This window comes from Histomonas meleagridis (genome assembly GCF_020186115.1).
Source record: "Histomonas meleagridis strain 2922-C6/04-10x chromosome Unknown contig_30, whole genome shotgun sequence".
NCBI classification, from domain to species: domain Eukaryota; phylum Parabasalia; order Tritrichomonadida; family Dientamoebidae; genus Histomonas; species Histomonas meleagridis.
In genome coordinates, this window is record NW_027150858.1 from 511,651 (window position 1) to 530,827 (window position 19,177).

The window sequence follows — 19,177 nt, forward strand, 5'->3', positions numbered from 1 at the left end:
GATTGGAAATGGAGTTAATACAATTGGTGCAGAAGCATTTCGCAATTGTTCAAACTTGCGAACTGTTATTTCGGGAGAAAATGTTAAAACTATTGGAGAAAAAGCATTCAGTTATTGTACAAATTTGCATATTGCCATTATTGAAATAATATCACAGTCATCAATGAATATACATTTTATAACTGTGTAAACTTATCAACAATTATTATTGGAGAAAAAGTTATAGAAATTTGTTATCACGCATTTTATTATTGTGATAATTTAAAATGTATTTATTTTAAAGGTTATAAATCGCCAAATATAAGTGAGGAAGTATTTAGTAATGTACAACCAAAATATGTTCTGACATCAGAGTTATATCAAGATTCAACATTTGGTGTGTTTGAGGTGTTTAAAGGAAAATCAGTTGAAGAATGTACTCAATATCTTTGGCAAACAAATTCGTTTTCTGATTCGAATACATTTACTAAATCTAAATCGTACACACAAAGTAATTCCTTCACTAGGTCGAATACATTTACTAAATCTAAATCGTACACACAAAGTAATTCCTTCACTAGGTCGAATACATTTACTAAATCTGAAACATGTTCAAATACATTTTCTGAAATGATTCAAAGTTATATCACATTATCATTGACAAATTCATTTACTTATTCATTAATGATTTCATATTCATTAACTCTCTATGAAACACAAACAAAAACATTTTCATTGTTAATTAACAATTCAACAAATGTTTATATTGAAACAAAATTTATATATTATGAATACACAGCAATTATTTATTCAACTTATTACAAATATTATTGGAATTACTTAACTTACATAAATATACATGAAATGCAAACAAGAGATAATAAAATCACAACAGAAACAATTATTATTATCGTTTGTGTTATTGTTATATTTATCATTATAATCACATTAGTTATTATATTATTAATTCATATTCGAAACAAAAAATCAGAAGTTAATGAAAATGAAACTTCAGATATAAATGAAACTAATGATATTTCAATGAATAACGTTTTAAGCTTAACAAACGTTGAAGAAGATCCATTTGCTGTTGATTTTAAAGAAAATGAATTCGACAAATTTGTCGGATATATATAAGTTTAGTATTACAAATTGATGCTTTGAATAAATAAGAATTTAGTTTTAATTTTTATAGAATTAATATTAAATCCAAAGTTTTTTTGAGAGATTATATACATTTTTAAAGAAATAATATTTTTGAAGTTGGATTTACTATGACAAAGTTATTAATGATACAAAATAAAAAAATATTTTATATGATTCTAATTTTATAAATTTATATGTATTGTCATATTAAATTATCCATAAAATTAATTTTTAATGATATTACACCTATTATATATTGATAAAGTTATACTAATAAGATGTTATACAAAAAATGTAAATATAAGATATATATCCTTTTAATCTTAAGATAAATATATCAGTAATTTAAACAATTGCCATTTTTTCGAAATTAGAACAATCTTATCCATCATAGATATAAAAATCCTTGTTTAGAAGCAATTTAACTATTTCATTGTTAATTAATAACATGTTATCAAACACCAGCCCATTTCAAAGAAACTGCTGTCAGACGGTTAATTCTAGTATTCAATTTATGTTCACCGATTTCTTCACCGTAATGTACAAATGTTGGCAGGAAATCAAACCAAAGAAAAAACAACAATCCCGAAGCCTCAAAATGAATTGGGAATATTAATGTCAATTAGTAAGGTGATTTTTAATCTAAATAAAGGAAATATTGATCAATCAATTAGATGTGTAACCAATAAATTCAATGATATTTACTCAATATGCGTTTAACACGATCATAAGCCAAATGATATACTTATTGATGGGTGTGAGAATAAGTAATTCTGAAATTTATTTTAACTTTATGAAAGAAATCCAAATATTTGAAGAGAATAATAAAAGTAAAACGAAAATTTTCGATATATTTACATGTTTACTGCTCAACAATTACACTCAAGAATCAAATTTCCTTCTTGGAAATATGATTAAACGCAAATTTATCAAACCCAAAATTATTAAAAAGAAAAAGAATTTGTATTTTATTCATTACATGTCAGATGAAGAAAAAGATGAATTCTTTTATGATTATTTTGAGGTTGATAACATTGAAGAACTTAAAAAGAATGATTGGGAACTTCATAAGCAATTAATTGAAGAAGGAGTTAATCCGAATGAAATTGCGAAAATAATTCGAAATGATGAAATAGAAAAACTTCAAGAAATATCATCACAAAATGATTTTGATTTTAATCAAATAATTAAACCATCACTTTATGAAAGATGTGATTTTGTTAACAAAGAAAATGTTTCATTAATTGATTATGCCGCATTTTTTGGATCTGTTAAATGTTTTAAATATTTATTATTAAGTAATTCTAAATTAACAAACACAGGTAAATATGCAATTGCAGGTGGAAATCTTGAAATCATTCATTTATGTGAACAAAATCATTCATCATTTGAAGGGGCATTAAAAGTAGCAATTAAATTTTATCGAAATGACATTTTTCTTTATCTTTATGAAAACAAAATGTATAAAAGTAATAATTTAGAAGAATTAGGAAAGAAATGTATTTTACATCAAAATTATGAAATTTTCACATTCCTACAAAAAGAAGGTATGAAAATTAATTCTTCATTAATTAATTTAGCAGCGAGAATAGGTAACTTATTTTTGATTAGATATTTACTGAAATCTTATCAAATTCCTAAAGATATTTTAGTGTTTTCATCTGAATCAGGAAATAGTGAACTTGTTAAATATGTTTTGCAACAAGATGGAATCGATATTAATGCAAAAATTGTTTATATTAATAAATTTATGTTTCAAAACATCATTTGGAATTTGCTCATATGATTTTGGACTGCACTTATGTTTGCTTCAAGTAATGGTCATACTGAAACAGTAAAATTACTCCTTGAAAATGAAGAAATTGATGTTGATACTAAAGATATTTGTTTGTTTTATTTAATATTCGTTTTGGTAATTTTTGGTAATATTTGGAATATGTTCATATCATTTTGGACTGCACTTAAATATGCTTCAAGGCATGGTTACACCGAAATTGTTAAAATGATTCTTAAACAAAAATGCAATAGATTCTAATATGAAAAAATATTTTGTAAACAATGAAGGTGACCGTTTAGCATAATTTATAACGTTCGCTAATCAATGTCTTTGGGAAATGTTGGATTTATTGGAGGAGGGAAAATGGCAACATCAATAATTGCTGGCATGTTGAAAAGTGGTTTTGATCCACTTAGGGTAATGGTTAGTGACATTTCCAAGCCTCAATTAAATTATCTGGAAAACAAATTCCATATTTCAGCAATACCAGACAACAAAAAAATAGCTAAAATGAGCGACGTACTTGTCTTAGCCGTAAAACCAAAAGATTTCACTGGTGTTTTATCAGAAATTAAAAATGATGTCAGTTCTTCAAAACCAGTTATTTCTATTGCTGGTGGCCTTACAATAAGTTACATTGAGAACCAACTTTGCTCAGGTGCAAGAGTACTAAGATCAATGCCTAACATTTGTTCAACAGTGCAAGAAAGCATTACTGCAATTTGCTGTGGAAAAAACTCAACACCAGCAGATGTAGAGGCCACCAAATCTATTTTTTCATGTGTTGGAACAACAGTTGATATAAATGAATCATTATTTGATGCATTTTCTGGTGTTGCTGGTTGTGGCCCTGCATTCATATTTCCTGTTATTGAAGCTCTTGCTGATGGCGCAGTTTATGAAGGAATCAATCGGAAAACAGCAATCGAATTAGCAGCAAAAATGATTATTGGTTCAGCAAAATTAGTGTTAAACACAAGTGATCACCCTGAACAGTTAAAAGATTCTGTTTGTTCACCAGGAGGATCCACAATTGCTGGCGTTAAAACTCTTGAAGAATACAAAGTACGTGCTGCCTTTATGAATGCAGTCATTAATGCTACTGAGAAATCAAAAGAAATGGGAAAACAAAGTTAGATAATAAAAAATTTGAAAAAAATTACTTTTTTTGCAATAATTTATCGAAAATATGAAAAAAGCAAAAAAAGCTTCTTTTATGAAATCCATCATTTCTAGAATATTCTTGGATAGAATTTTCTCAAATTGAGATATTATGCTAACTTTTAATGTGTAATATTATATTTTGTGTTTTATATAGATTTATGCACCTAATTCTAAGATCTAATCATTTAAAATGATAATAAATTTCAATTGCTTATCAACTTTTTGAATCGAAGATAATCGTGCGAATCTTTTGTAAGCAGATTAGAATCACTTTTGGTGTAATTGAAAGCCAAAATGAACAGTGAATAAAATCAAATGATAATATTTATATTTTGTGCACATAAATTATAATGCGAATCGCAAAATAATTTAACCAACATATATTTATTATGAATAAATCATATAAATAAAATATAAACAATAAATAATTATTGACCCCACTAAAAATACATATGTAGCTGTATAATTATTTCGATCTCAAAAAGCTCTATCGTTCTCGAACGTAACTTTTTGAATACATTTTCGCGGGGGTTTTCGGCTTGTTTTTTACCGCGGGAAAAAAACCGTACCGACGTTAATATTATGTGCTCAAATACTAAAATCGGCCGTTACGGTTAAAATCGTTATTTTACCAATTCCACCTACTTTGAAAAAATCACAAAACTTAACCGCCATCTACACAATGACACTTTTGTCAAAGTGATATGGCTAAATTTCAATTTAAAAAAAAAAAAAAGAAAAAGAAAAAAATAAATGGCGAACATAGAGGAACAAATTCATATTTCATTTTCACAAGATCCATCAATTCCTCAAGAACAACGCAACGCAGCAACTAGATTTTTAATGCAATTTCAAGACTCTCCAGATGCTTTAAATTGGGCATTGGGAACTTATATTAATCAACAAGACAATGTCTTAGCTACGTATGCTTTAATGATTTTTAAGAGAATGTGTCAATTTCATTTTTCTATGTTAAGTCCAGAAGTTGTAAATCAAATTCGAAACATATTGTTTAATCGTGAATATCATCAAGCACACATTTCACAAGGCACGTTCAAAAACAGAGTGACAGATGCTCAAGTTGCGTTTATGTGGCATGTTTACCCAGAGCCATATGGAAATTTCTGGGATGATCTATTTTCATTGGATCGATCAGAGATATTTGAATTTATCCAATCGCTTTGTAGCTATGCAAGTATACTTAATGGAAATGATAATCTTATCTATAACAAAATCAAAGATGCAATGAGAGAAACTGGCAATGACAACAGAGTTGCCAGTTTTGTTATAGAATTGATGAGGGAAGGGAATGCTGATGCCTATAAATGTTTTGCACATTTTTCCAAGTGGATTAATATAAATTATTTATTATCTCAAGAGGGTTTCCAATGCATTATTGATGGCTTTAATTCACCTCAGCTTTGCCAATATTCACTTGATATCTATATACAACTTGTTACTCGTGGCATGCCACCCGAACAAAAACTAAGTGTTATCAATAATATCAACATTCGTGAGAAAATTGGATTTATTACATCAACAGAAAATCCACCAATTGAATTACTTATATCTGCTGCTCGAGCAATTAATGCCACAGGATTAGAATTAATTAATGAACAACCAATTCTAGAAGATTATCTTAACGTCGCATTAATGTTTATTCGAGTGGAAAACGATGACATTAGTGAAGGTGTCATCTCATTATTCCATTCCACAGCCAAGAAATATCCGCAGTATCACCAATTTTTATTAGGTGAACTCATTAACCGTTTTGAGACATTTTTCAGAGTTCATTCAAATGAGATGATTTCACTTGACGGTTTTGCCGAACAATTAGTGATGGTTATCCATTCAATTGTCATGTCCAACGTTAATGCAGCGATGAGTCAAATTAATTCAATATCTCAAGGTAATTTTTATGAAAACTTACCAAAAGCTGCAGCTATAATTCATATTGTTAGTAATTCATTAACATATAAAGATGAGTCACACCGGCAAATAATTAGTAACTTCATTAATATATTTGCGCCAATAATGCAAGTTCCACCACCAGAAATTGCGCCATTACATTTATATTGTATTTCTGAGTTTGTTAAATTTTTCATTCCAGCAAGTCCATTATTTGGGCCTGACATTTTCGCATATATTTTTAATGGATTAAATGGAATAATTCAAAACAATGAAATCATGGATGTTCGAATGACAATATCATCATTATTGAAAACGTTTGTTGAGAAGCTTCAAAACAAAATTCCATTTGATCCAAACCAAATTTATTTTTATGTACAAACATGTAATCCTGATTTAGTATCAGCCGCTGCCATTTTAATATGTAATCTTCGAGAGGGTCAAATGGAAATCTTCCAACAGTCGTTAGATCGTTTAAAGGAATTTGTTGCAAACTCTGAAAACAAGTTTTATGCGTATGAAGTTATATTATCATTTATACATTCCATTAAATATTTTGATAAAGCGCCACATGTACAAATAATTGGTCCATTCATTGAACAAACATTTCCCGAGTTCTTTGAGATAGATCCATTATTAGCGTCATGTATTCGTGCGTCATATTCATCATTAGGCCCATTTTCTCGCGATTTAATATTACGTGTAATACCACAAATTAAACCTATGTTTAAGTTATCATTAACAGCTGTTTGTTCCGCGTTAATGGCATTAGTAATCGATAAAGCAGATAATCGTTGGATATGCGATTTCTTACCACATATCAGTCAATTAGTTCTCGCTAATTTCGATAGCGTTGTCGATTGGACGGCGAAAACAGAAGAAAACAAAGAGACTTTAGATATGATATGTAAATACTTAAAACTTATCACAAAGTTATTGAAGATATCACCGCAATGTATCGTCCCTCAAACATATGAAAATCTTTGCCAATTTACCAACAAAACTTTCAACAATAACTTCGATATACCAATTTTAATGATGGCAATCATCGATATGTTGATGCAATTAATCGGAAACGACTTGAATACTGTGGTCAATTTCGCCCCAATGACTTTGTCGTTCTTGTATTCAAGTAAATTCGACCCATTGTCCAACGAATGGTTCGATTTATGCAAACGAGTAATGAACTTCCACATTGCTTTACTAAATAAAGAGAAGCAAAACGCAGTGCAATTAATTGCGGAGTCATTCAAACGCTACGGAGCAAATGATGATTTGATTAGAGGTTACCTCGCTATTTTGGAGTCACCCAGACCAAGAGATAGGGCAGCAAACGGTAGGAATTTCTTCTTTGAGTTCGCAAAGTTTAGAGCTTCACTTGGGAATTAAGTAAAAAATCTTTAAGAATGTACTCCAAAGCTTCGACTTTTTGATGAAACTCATAGAATTTTTTTTGGATAATAAGAGAAAAAGTTGTGACAATAAATTCAAACAAATTAAGTGTCAATAGACCAGTCTCACCACCATCACTTTGGAATTGCGTATTAAATTTAAGTCGTAAAACTTTTGCTTGGATGAAGGGCCTTATTAGGAACGAAAATGCAAACTTTATTCGGAAGATTTACAAAAAATAAATTTTTGTTTGCATTGAATAGTTGAATCAAATCTATTAGATTATATGTAAAAATTTATCGATTTTAATTATGTGCATTTCTATAATGTATTAAAACAATGCATGACTCAATATTGGGGGTGTTTGTGCTGACATATTTTCTTTTTTTACTCATGTCGTTCTCATCGACTTTATTTTCAACGAGTTCCTTGCCGAAAAAAAATTGAATATAAAATCGTTAATTGTAGTACATCCTTAAGATTGGGATGTTTATGTAAAAGTGTGATCTGCCCAAAGTTTTGGCACATTTGCCAATTCTTTGGGAAAAATTTGTCTTCTAATTTGGGCTTTTAAAAGCTCTAATTTTATGATTATTATGATGCCATAATTGTTATCATCATATATTCAACATTACAAGCGAAATCATTCAAAAGTTAAAATTAATTAAGTGAATTCACTTAATACACTTAATAATCGATTATTGATTATCAAATTATTTTACTATAAAAAAAAAATTAATTATTTTTTTTTAGTTCAACAGATTACTTATTTTGGTTTATCTTCATCACTTGACGATTCGTCGTCACTTTTAATTTTATCATCTTTTGATTTCTTCGACAACTTTCGTGCGTAATACGAGTTGGCCATGCTGCCAGACGAGGCCACCACCACTTTATTACTAAAGTTCGGTATCAAAAATGTTTGTTTTCCTTGTACGACAGGACCAATTTCGAATTCCATTTCATCTACGATTTCATTTTTCACAATTTCGTTCATTATAATTCTATTTGGCGCATTAATTTCCAACAAGTTATGAGTTTCTTCAATTATTTGGCCTGATATTGTGAACATTCTTTGATTTCCGATGTTCATTACTGTACAATATATTGGTCCTCCTACTGCTACGCTAACCTTCACACTAAATTCCTTTAAATCATTATCATCGATTGTTTCCAAATCTTTAATTACATCAATTCCGAAACGAACAGCATTTTTCGATTGTGGGACTTTATTATTTTCTGATTCGAACAAACCAGAAATTGCTAAATATATATCAGGTGTTTGTCGTTGTCTAATGAAAGGAGGATGTAAATTACAGATATGATCGAAACGTTCATATAACTTTGTGATTAAATGTAAATAATCTTCTTGATCATTTTTCTTTAATGTATCGAAGAAGCCACAAATTTGGATGGCAATAATCGTAACATTCTTTGATATGAATGAAAAGTCTTGATGATCTTCTCGAATGAAACCTTGTACATCACTTGGTATTAATTGGTTCATTAAATGGTCAACTTTATCTTTAGCTTTTTGGATCTCTGTTTGTAATTGGAAATCTTCTGTTTGATCCTTAAAGAAGATTAAGAAACTTGAAGCAGTATCTTGTAGAAAGTCATAAATTCCATAAATTATAGTATCACATTGTATAATTTTATTATCTCCTCGTAAGAATTCTAAATTAGAAATATGAATACTTTTCTCTTCGTTTTCTATCAAAAGTTTCTCTTCAATGGCTTGATAAAATTTATATGATGAAATATCATTTTGTGATTCTAATGTATTCTCATCTCCATCGACTTGTTTAATAATACCATCAATCTTTTGGCCAATGATTTGTGCTCGTGGGAATTTTAATATAGTTTTAGCTGCTTCATTCATAGAGTTTATAGTTTTATCATTACCAATTGTTATTATAGCAGTAGGTAAATAATCATAAATAACTTGATTAAGAGTCTTTTGTTCAAATTCATCATATTGATAATTACTCATTAAAATGGAATATAACTTTTGTGAATTAGATATCGATGGTGGTGGTACTCTACGGATTAATATTAAACAAGTTTTAATTAATTTATTATAATAATGTGAAAACCAAATCATTAAATAAAATAAAATAATAAATAAGATAATAGTTAATATAAATATGATAATACTCATAATAATAATTAAATTCTTTTTTGATGAAAATTCAGTCGTTAATATTAAATTAGATTGTTCTAAACCATTAGATAATTCAGCCATTGTTATATGATAAAAATCTATATATGAAGTAGATTGAAATGTCGAAGTTGTATCGAAATTATTTGTATATATATTAAATGTAGAAATTAAACTTTCTAATGATAAACATTTATAAAAATCATGTTCACTAGAACCTTCATTTGATTGACATTGTTCTTTAGAATATAAATTATCAATATCAGTAATTACACCTTTCATTCCTTTAAAATCATTAGTACCAGAATATAATTTGTTTTCTTCATTAGTTAAGTCAATAACTAAATTGGAGATTTCTTTATAGATATCTTCCGATGTAATATAATTAACATTTTCATTATTATATAATAACATTGAAGATACTCTTAAAAATATGGAATATAATAATGAATTACGTTTCGATGCTTGAATTGTCCATTTAACAATTTCATTTAAATTATTATAAAAATCTCGATAAAAATATGCAAATAAAAATAAAAAGACAATAATTAATATTAATACTAATGCATCGATAATACCTAAAATCACATTTTTAGCTTTTGTCATTCTAATTGGATGATGTATAGCTTTCTTATCATCATTATTTTCAGATTGTACAACTAATTTCGAAGCAAATTTAGCATCTTCTTTATCGACTTCTAACATAGCTTTAAAGACATGTGTATAATCTCTTCCATATATTAATAATATCATATGACTTAAAGGAAATACGATTACTATAACAATAATAGGCATAGCAATTTGATATATCGATAAAAACCTATAACGACCATTAAGGAATTCATTAAAATGATTAATTAATTGATTTAATGAGAAATCAATTGCATTTGGAAACTCTAAAATAAATTCAAGTAATTGACACATATTTCGTGCTTTTAATATAGTTGAAGGATCATTACTTACTAATAAATCATAAATATAATATGTTAATTTAGAACTTGCACTAATTAATGAAGTGTTTTTATAGAATTTGATAATAGCATCATTACTACACATAGGTCGAGTAATAGTATTATTAGTATAAGCTATAGATTCATAAGTGATTTCTGTTGTTCCTTCAACTATAGCCCAAGTACGTTGAAACATATCACTAAATGATTGTACCATACTTTGAGTTAAGTTTAATGTACTTTGTCTTAATTCTTTATATGAGATTAATAATTGTTCATTATATGCATCCCCATATATACTTTTATTATAAAGTTCTTCATCAAAGAATTTACCTAAACCTTCTGATTCATACATTATTAATGAAATTGAAGCTAATAAAGAATTTTTGGCTAATTCTTTCCCATTATAAAATTGATAATAATAATTAATCGACTTATTTAATTGTGGAAATATTAACCCAAATATTAAACTATAACCTATTAACCAGATTAACGCTGAAATGATTAATGAAGCTATACCTAATTTTAAGTTCTTCGGTTGATAATGTGATGTAGCTCTATATAATGACTTACGTAAATTAGGCCATTGATAAGTCTTTCGTATGATTTCATCTGCTATGCCACTATTTAAATCATCTTCAATCTTTTCGATAGCTGTTGTAGATATACTTAATGATGTACCATTAATTTCATATCCACTCTTTTGAATATTTCCACTTTTATCACATATTTTCTCAGTAATAATCATCGGAATAGCACCAGCTAATGCTCGAAAGATTGGATCAATATCAGAATGAAAACCTTTTTGTAAATGTCCACTTTTAAGTTTCATAAAAACACCATTCTCTGGACTAACAGCACATTCAAGTAAAAACTCGGAATAACCATTAGGGAAACGTGAATCATTTGGATATGTATCGATACCAGTTTTCCATAAATTCTTTGATTCTTCAAACTTAGAAGAAATTGTTTCTAATAAATAACTATCGACTATTTCTGGATTATTAGCAATTTTTAACCAAACTTCTCTTATAGATGATAATAATTCACTTGTACTTTGTAATGCTTCATTATATTGTAATGTAGCTTCACCAGAATTCGAAGTAAAACGTTTTAAAAAGATTGAGCGTAATCGAAATGTATAATATTTTTGTATAAATGTTCGAGGTGTTTTAGTTAATATTAAACTTAAGAAATATGATAACGCTTGTTGTTCCCCAGGGAAAAATGATACGTATAATGCTGATGTATAAAGTGATTCTAAATCAGGATTAGCTTGTGATAAATAATATAAAAATGACCAATCATTAATTAATGTATTAAATGTAACCATTCCAACGTTTTTGATTACTTCTAATGTGTTTAAATTCTTTATATTTAATGAATCAAAATATTGATTCTTTTCGAGTTCTGTATGTGAATCAATTTGTGTTAATATTTCAAGACATTTCTTATACATTAATCGAAATATTAAATAAAAAATGATTAATCCTATAATAAATATACAAATTGGTATTAAGAAATGTACATATATATTAACATGAATTCCTGATATTGATATTATCGTAAGAATATGACCTGTAATTGTTGCACAATATAATGAATCCATAAAAACACTTGCAAACATATGTACATAAACAATTCGAAATGATACTATTATCCAAAATATTAAAAATATTATATGAAGTATAATAATGACATATTGAATCCATGTTTGAAATAAACTCGTGATTTCTACACATACAAAATAAATGGCATATGATACTACTGATAAATTAAAATGAACTCCATTTAAGTCTGCTAATGGTGATGGATTTGGATTAATTAAAAAACCATTTAATTGTCCTACAAAAACTGTTATTAAAACAGAATAAATAAATGCTAAAATGGCAAATATTATTGAAAATATTCCTCCAACATTGTTAGTAAAATTACGAAATAACATGGATAATTGACCTGAAAATGGAATTAATAACAAGATAAATACAATTTGGGTAATAAAAGCATTGACATATAATACTTTCTTGTTGTAAGCACGTTTCCCACCAGAATACATTGATAACGCTATTAACCAAATTCCACATAATACATATACTATCGCAAAAATTATAAGTAAAGCTGCATTAAAATTTGGACCAAATGTTAAAATTTCATCTGCGACTTCAGCAATATGATTTGAATCCCAAATATTACGAAGAAATGGTGAAAACATTATTAAAAACATCTCTACAATTGGAAATACATATTGAAGTGCCCAATAAAGCCACGAAAAAATTCCGAGTGTTGATGTTTCATATGTTATGTGGAAAAAAGAACCTTGTAAAGAATCCGCTTTAAAAAATGATGAATGAATTAATTGGGATTGAAGAACTTCAGGATTTTCATCTATAAAGTTACTTGGCATTGTGTGTGATATTTCATTGGATACTGGAGCCTTCTGAAGCAGAGCTTCCTCATCCATTTTCTAACGGTCAAGATTATTGAGGAAAATTTCGAATTTGTAAACTATTGAAAGTATTGAAATGTCAGAACATTTCAAACCATTATAACGTGTGTTTTTACTTTTTGTGAAACATTTAGTAACGTGTTTTATCCTCGCGGCTTTTTGTATTATGAATGTTTGGCTGAATCTGGACAAAAATTAAAATTTAAAATTCTTGTCATATATATATAATTATCAATAATAAATAATGAATTAATAATAAAATTACTTAGGATTTATAATATTATAATAAAATTGTTGAATTTATTAAATATCTAAGTATAAAAATATTTTATCGCTTTATAGAGTTTTGATTAGTTTACATAATAAAAATATCAAAAAGTTATAATTCTTTGAATGTTGATTAGTGAACAAAAAAAAAATTAAAACAATCCATTTGTTTTCCAAATTTGAGTAATATATATATAAAATAAATTTTCGAAGCAAGATGAATTCTATTTTAAGTAACTTTAATTTGATGATTGATTCTCAGATTCCTAAGAATAGTATATTATTGAATATTTGTATCATTTCCATTTTTTTATAAGAAGTAAATATATGATTTCTTTTGGATTTAATCTGATTGGTTTCTTCTATTTTATCAATCTCTTTCTTGAAATTTATGTATTTTTCTTATTTTAAAATTAAAATCATTTATCATTTTTAATCAACAACATTTCTTTATACTTCATTTTCTGCTGTACAGCATTGGATAAAATGTAAAAAAAAATTGGAATATATTTACTCATATCTACAAATGAAAGAAAAAAAATCAAAAAGTTCTGCTAAGTTTTTTATTAGTTTGAATTTTAATTTTCGATACTTAAATCAATTTTTTTCTGTTCGATTAATTGATCAATATCATGATTCCCATTTTTGCATGCATAAATAAGAGCTGTATATTATAATTTTAATAAAAGCCAAATCTTTTAATGAAACACCAAATAATTTAATAAAAATCTAAATAAAGTTTCCAAGCATTTTGAGCATTGATATTAATTCCTTCTTGTTCAAGAAGTAATTTAACTGTTTCTGTTTGATCTCTTTGAGAGGCTAAAATAAGTGCTGTATTAAATATTTTCGATATTTTCCATATGTATATATTAAATATTATATTGCTAAAATAAATTTTAAATAAAACTAATAGACACATCTATTATTAATATCAATTCCCTTTTGTTCAAGAAGCAATTTAATTATTTCAACCTTTCCATTTTCAGATGCAAACATAAGTGCAGTTTTAAATATTTTAAATATTTTCCATATTTTAATTTGAAATATTAAAACTTTATTACAAATATTATCTTTTGCATTAATATCAATTCCCTTTTGTTCAAGAAGCAATTTAATTATTTCAACATTACCTTTTTCTACTGCGAGAAGAAGTGCAGTTTTAAATATTTTAAATATTTTCCATATTTTAATTTGAAATATTAAAACTTTATTACGAATTTTGTTCAAGGGCTTTCAGAAATCAAACGAATCATTGATTTTATTTTGTTTTAAGAGGAGAATGCAAAAAAGTCACTTTTACACCAAAACAACTTTTTGTGATTATGAAAATAACGGCTCCGATAGAGTTTTTTTAGCCACAAATGAATATTTTTCATTAAATTCTGGTGAAAGTTTCTTCTTTTAAATCATTCGCAAATGGATCTTCTTCAATATTTGTGATCTATATTCCTTTATTAAACGATGTAATTTCATTAGAATTTTTGTTTTCATCACTAATTTTTGTTTCTCCTGAAAAAACGATGTGCCGATTTGATAAATAAATGAACATAACAATAAATATTGTAATAATAACAACAATTATGATACCAATGATAATATAAACATTGTTTGATATTATTACATTAACATTATGGAAAGAGTTGAAACATTCCAAAATCTATTCTGTGGATTCAAATATACCAAAATAAATAAAAATTTTGATTTGATCAAATCAAAATATATGTCAAATATCTTATTATCAGAAAAATTAACTATTTATGGAATGTAATTATGGAAGGAATGGGCGAGATTTAATGTAATTGGGCCTAAAATATTTTTATGAAATTTTGAGCAAAATGTTAAGTTTCTCCATAATTCAATGATTTATTTGAAAGTGCTAGGAAAATTCAGATACCTATTGTTTGCATTTTACCATGTTTCTCTTTTTTTTAGAGATTGTCCAAATTAGCGAACTTCATCTAAATGCGATCACAAATATGTCATCTTATGTTACATCTATTAATTGGACAAATATCACAGATCTTGATGTGTATTACAAGATTTTTAGGCAAATAAGATATTCAAGTGGTAGCTGGTCAGATTGGGAACAAATTAATATGTATCAAGAAACAGAAAAAATAAATGTTTTAAATGTATATCCAAGTCAAATTGATGGATATAAAGGGCAGGCTTCTAACACAAATACTTCTTACACAACCCATTTAGTTAATTATACATTTGGTGAAGATAAAAAAATTTATTCGTTACCAAATTCAGCATCATTAAAAGTTTGGCTTGAAGGAGGAACGATTAATGACCACGACACAATTACAGAATTTCAACCAGTTGGAATAAATCCCAACACAAGCGAGCAAATGATTTTTGTTACACCGATATCGATAAATGATTTCGAATCTAACATAAGTACTAATCCCGATTTTATATACGAATATGACATTATCTTTTTTGGCACATGGGAAGGTAGTTCAGGTTATAACATTAAAACAGAAACTGCCGAAAACATAATTTCTGAGTACATAAGCAATGGCTATGGCGTTATAGCCAGCTGCGACACACTTGGAAACTCTTTTTATGTTAATAATAAAACAGAAAGTTTATTAACGATACGAAATTTATTTGGCGTTGTAACATTTGGCGCTGATGACAATATCACAGGTACAAATGGAACAACAATACGACCAAATTACACGACAATTCATTCGACGCGAATTATAAATCAACGAAAAGGCTTATTAACAACATATCCATATAAACTTTCTAATGACACAATGGAAATCTCTAATTCGAGCACGAATTTAAATGGGATTATCAAAGGCGACATATGGTATAAATATGATACAATAGAAGAAGAAAACGAAAGTGATTTTTTAGAGAATAATTTTTATTTATCGACACATAATAATACAGCAATAATTAATTTATGTAATAGTAATAATAACACGATAACGAAAGAAGAACTAAAAATATTAACAAATTTAATATATTATTTAAAGAAAAGGAATTATAACACATACATTGATCAAATAACTAAAGATACAGAAGCGCCCATCATTCGAGATATATTATATGATCCCACAATATACTCCGCAAAGATTACTGCTGAAGATATCGATTCGACATATAGATACAAAGTTTTTGCATATTCCGTGTCTAACGAAAGTAATTATGTTGCATCTAATGAAATAACTATAAATATATTAACTGGAATTAATTATTATAATTATACAATTACACCAACAGAAAACATCGAAAGAGATAACTTAACAAAGTTAACTAAAGATACAATAATTCCTCTTTCACGAGAACAAATACAAAATGGAATGTATTTGCATATATTCGCTGTCGATCGAGTCGGAAACATTGGCGATATTAAAAGTTGGCAAATTCCAATTCCAACTCCGACTCCTTATCCGACTGCTTCTTTATTACCAAGTAATTTAACATATTCTTTAACAATTACTTTTACAAAATCAATTTCGATGTTTAACTCTTTGTTAAATTATTCATATATAACACAAACAGAAACAATTTCAAATTTGGTAATAACTTTTACTGAATTAATTGTTTATAATTATTCGTATATATTTTATACTTCGTTTTCCGATTTCTATACTGCTTTTTATAATACTTATCCAACGTATCTCGGAAAAGATGACATAAGTATTGTCATAATTTCAAGTGTTTCTGTGGTTGTCGCATTAATCATTTGCGCAATTGTGGTTGCTATCATTATTGTATATAACAAAAAATATAAAGATGTAAGTAGAAACTCAAATGAAATGGAAGTGGTCAATGAAACAACTGAAAGTTTTTCATTAAATAATTCTTTTAATCCAGAAGAAGATAAAAATTAAAATTGATGATGTGAAGCTGTCTATCGTACATTCAAAAATGTGTGTAAAATTCTGAATTTCACTTTTTCAAAGTTGAAAGCAGTTTATATCTTTGTTGTATAAACAAAATAATTATTCTGTTTAATAAAATTATTATAATTTGTTTGTATATGTTTTTTAAGAGTTGCTTCGAAAAAGTTCTGATTTGGGAAATCAAATAAAAATTAAAATATTTGTTATATCAACATAGTTCTATGCAAGGATAAAGTTATGTGAATTTTTGCTCTACAGATTTTGAAAAGTAATTTCTTTTGAGGTACTCATTTTCGCTATTTTTTATTGTTTTTAAATAGTTAAATATTGCTTTAACAAGTTTTTTATTTATTTCTAAGAAATAGCTTATTAATTTTTTCTTTTTTGATAAAAACTTTTTTATTTTTATTTTTATTACTTCGTAATTCTTCATAATATGGAGAAAATATAGTTTGAATATTTGAAGGTGTATTCAAAAGCATTGTCCTAAATAATTGATATAAAACAAACGAACATCTTTTACATCAACTTCAATTCCTTTTGCAATAAGAGATTTAATAATTACTTCTTTATTTTGAAAAGGTTTTTCGATTGCATAAAAAAGTGCTGTTTGAAATAATTTGAATAATATTATTTTGGTATACAAAAATTTTAAAATACATATTGTTTAAAATAAATAAATATCTTTAGTATTAACATCAATACCTTCTTGCTCAAGAAGTATTTTAACTATTCCAACTTTACCTTGACCAGATGCCAACATAAGCGCTGTTGTAGAAAAATCAAATAAATCCCAAATATTATTTTAAAACATTAAATAATAAAGCTAAAATTTATGTAAAACATTTAAATATTTTTAGCATTAATTTTAATTCCTTTTTGTTCAAGAAGGAATTTGACTATATTTGCATAACCTTTTAAAGATGCAAGCATAAGTGCTGTCCAAAATGTTTTAAATAAATCTTAAAAATCATTATTGAATATTAAATGATTAAAATATATTTTAAATAAAACAATAAAACATCTTTAGTATTAATTTTAATTGTTTTTTCTTTAATCATGAAGTAAACTATTTCTTCATAATTTTTTTCGGCTGCATTTAAAAACATAAGACTATCACATCTAATATATAGATTTGTGACTATATAATGAAAAAGTTCTTCATTACCAGAAAAACTAGTGATACTTAAACCATTTATTGGCATAGGATTTTTCATATGAAAATATTGAGTAAGAAACAGATTACCTGTTGTGATTGAATGTACAATATTTGATTTGGTAATTTCCATTCCTTCACTCAACAAAAATGATAAAATTTCATAGTTATTATATATAACACATTTATTTCCTAATTATTCTAAATTAATTATATCTAATTTATTTTCATAAAGATATTTAAAGATCTCATTTTGATGATAAATAATTGCTGCGTCAAATGCACCTATAAATGATGATTGATTTTGTTCACATAAATGAATAATTTCCTTATTTCCACCTGCAACAGCAAATTTACCTGTGTTTGTGATGTTAGGTTCATGTAATAATAAATATTTAAAATTTAACAGAACCAAAAAATGCAGCAAAATCAATTAATGTAACATTTCTTTGATTAATAAATGAACATCTTTCATAAACTGATGGTCTAATTATTAGAGTAAAATCAAAATATTCTTGTGATGATATTTTTTGAAGTTGTTCTAGTTCATCATATCGAACCATTTTTGAGATTTCATGTGGATTAATCCCATGTAAAATTAAATCCTTATGAACTTCCCAATCATTTTCTTGAAGTGTTTTTATGTTTTCATAAAAGAACATATCGGAACTGACATTTATTTCTAATTCATTCTTTGGAATACGATGTATAAAATATAATGATTTCTTCATTTTATTTTTGAAGAGTAAAGGATCTATAATTTTGTTTTCAATCATCCTTTCAATAAGATAATTTGATTCTTGACTTTGAATAGGTATTAGTATTAGCCTAAAAACTTTCATAATTTCGATATCTACATTTTTAATTTTTTTTAAATCACTTTCAATATTCTCCAAAAAATCAAAACACAAATGATCAAGATCTTTGGCAACAAAAAATGAATATATAATGTTGCAAACAAT

The 19,177-nt window shown here is 26.7% G+C and overlaps 3 protein-coding genes across 3 annotated transcripts; 2 read left to right on the forward strand and 1 right to left on the reverse strand.

Annotated features, from left to right (window-relative positions):
* Positions 1 to 3,322: 3,322 nt before the first annotated feature.
* On the forward strand, positions 3,323 to 4,039 carry GO595_004932 (pyrroline-5-carboxylate reductase; the record flags this gene model as incomplete). The annotated part of the gene is made up of 1 exon (XM_067918118.1): positions 3,323 to 4,039. The coding sequence occupies one exon, from the start codon at positions 3,323 to 3,325 to the stop codon at positions 4,037 to 4,039; it is 717 nt and encodes a 238-aa protein (XP_067774950.1).
* Positions 4,040 to 4,909: 870 nt separating this feature from the next.
* Positions 4,910 to 7,363, forward strand: GO595_004933 (pre-tRNA nuclear export protein; the record flags this gene model as incomplete). The annotated part of the gene is made up of 1 exon (XM_067918119.1): positions 4,910 to 7,363. The coding sequence occupies one exon, from the start codon at positions 4,910 to 4,912 to the stop codon at positions 7,361 to 7,363; it is 2,454 nt and encodes an 817-aa protein (XP_067774951.1).
* Positions 7,364 to 8,132: 769 nt separating this feature from the next.
* On the reverse strand, positions 8,133 to 9,359 carry GO595_004934 (Adenylate and Guanylate cyclase catalytic domain containing protein; the record flags this gene model as incomplete). The annotated part of the gene is made up of 1 exon (XM_067918120.1): positions 8,133 to 9,359. The coding sequence occupies one exon, from the start codon at positions 9,357 to 9,359 to the stop codon at positions 8,133 to 8,135; it is 1,227 nt and encodes a 408-aa protein (XP_067774952.1).
* Positions 9,360 to 19,177: the final 9,818 nt, after the last annotated feature.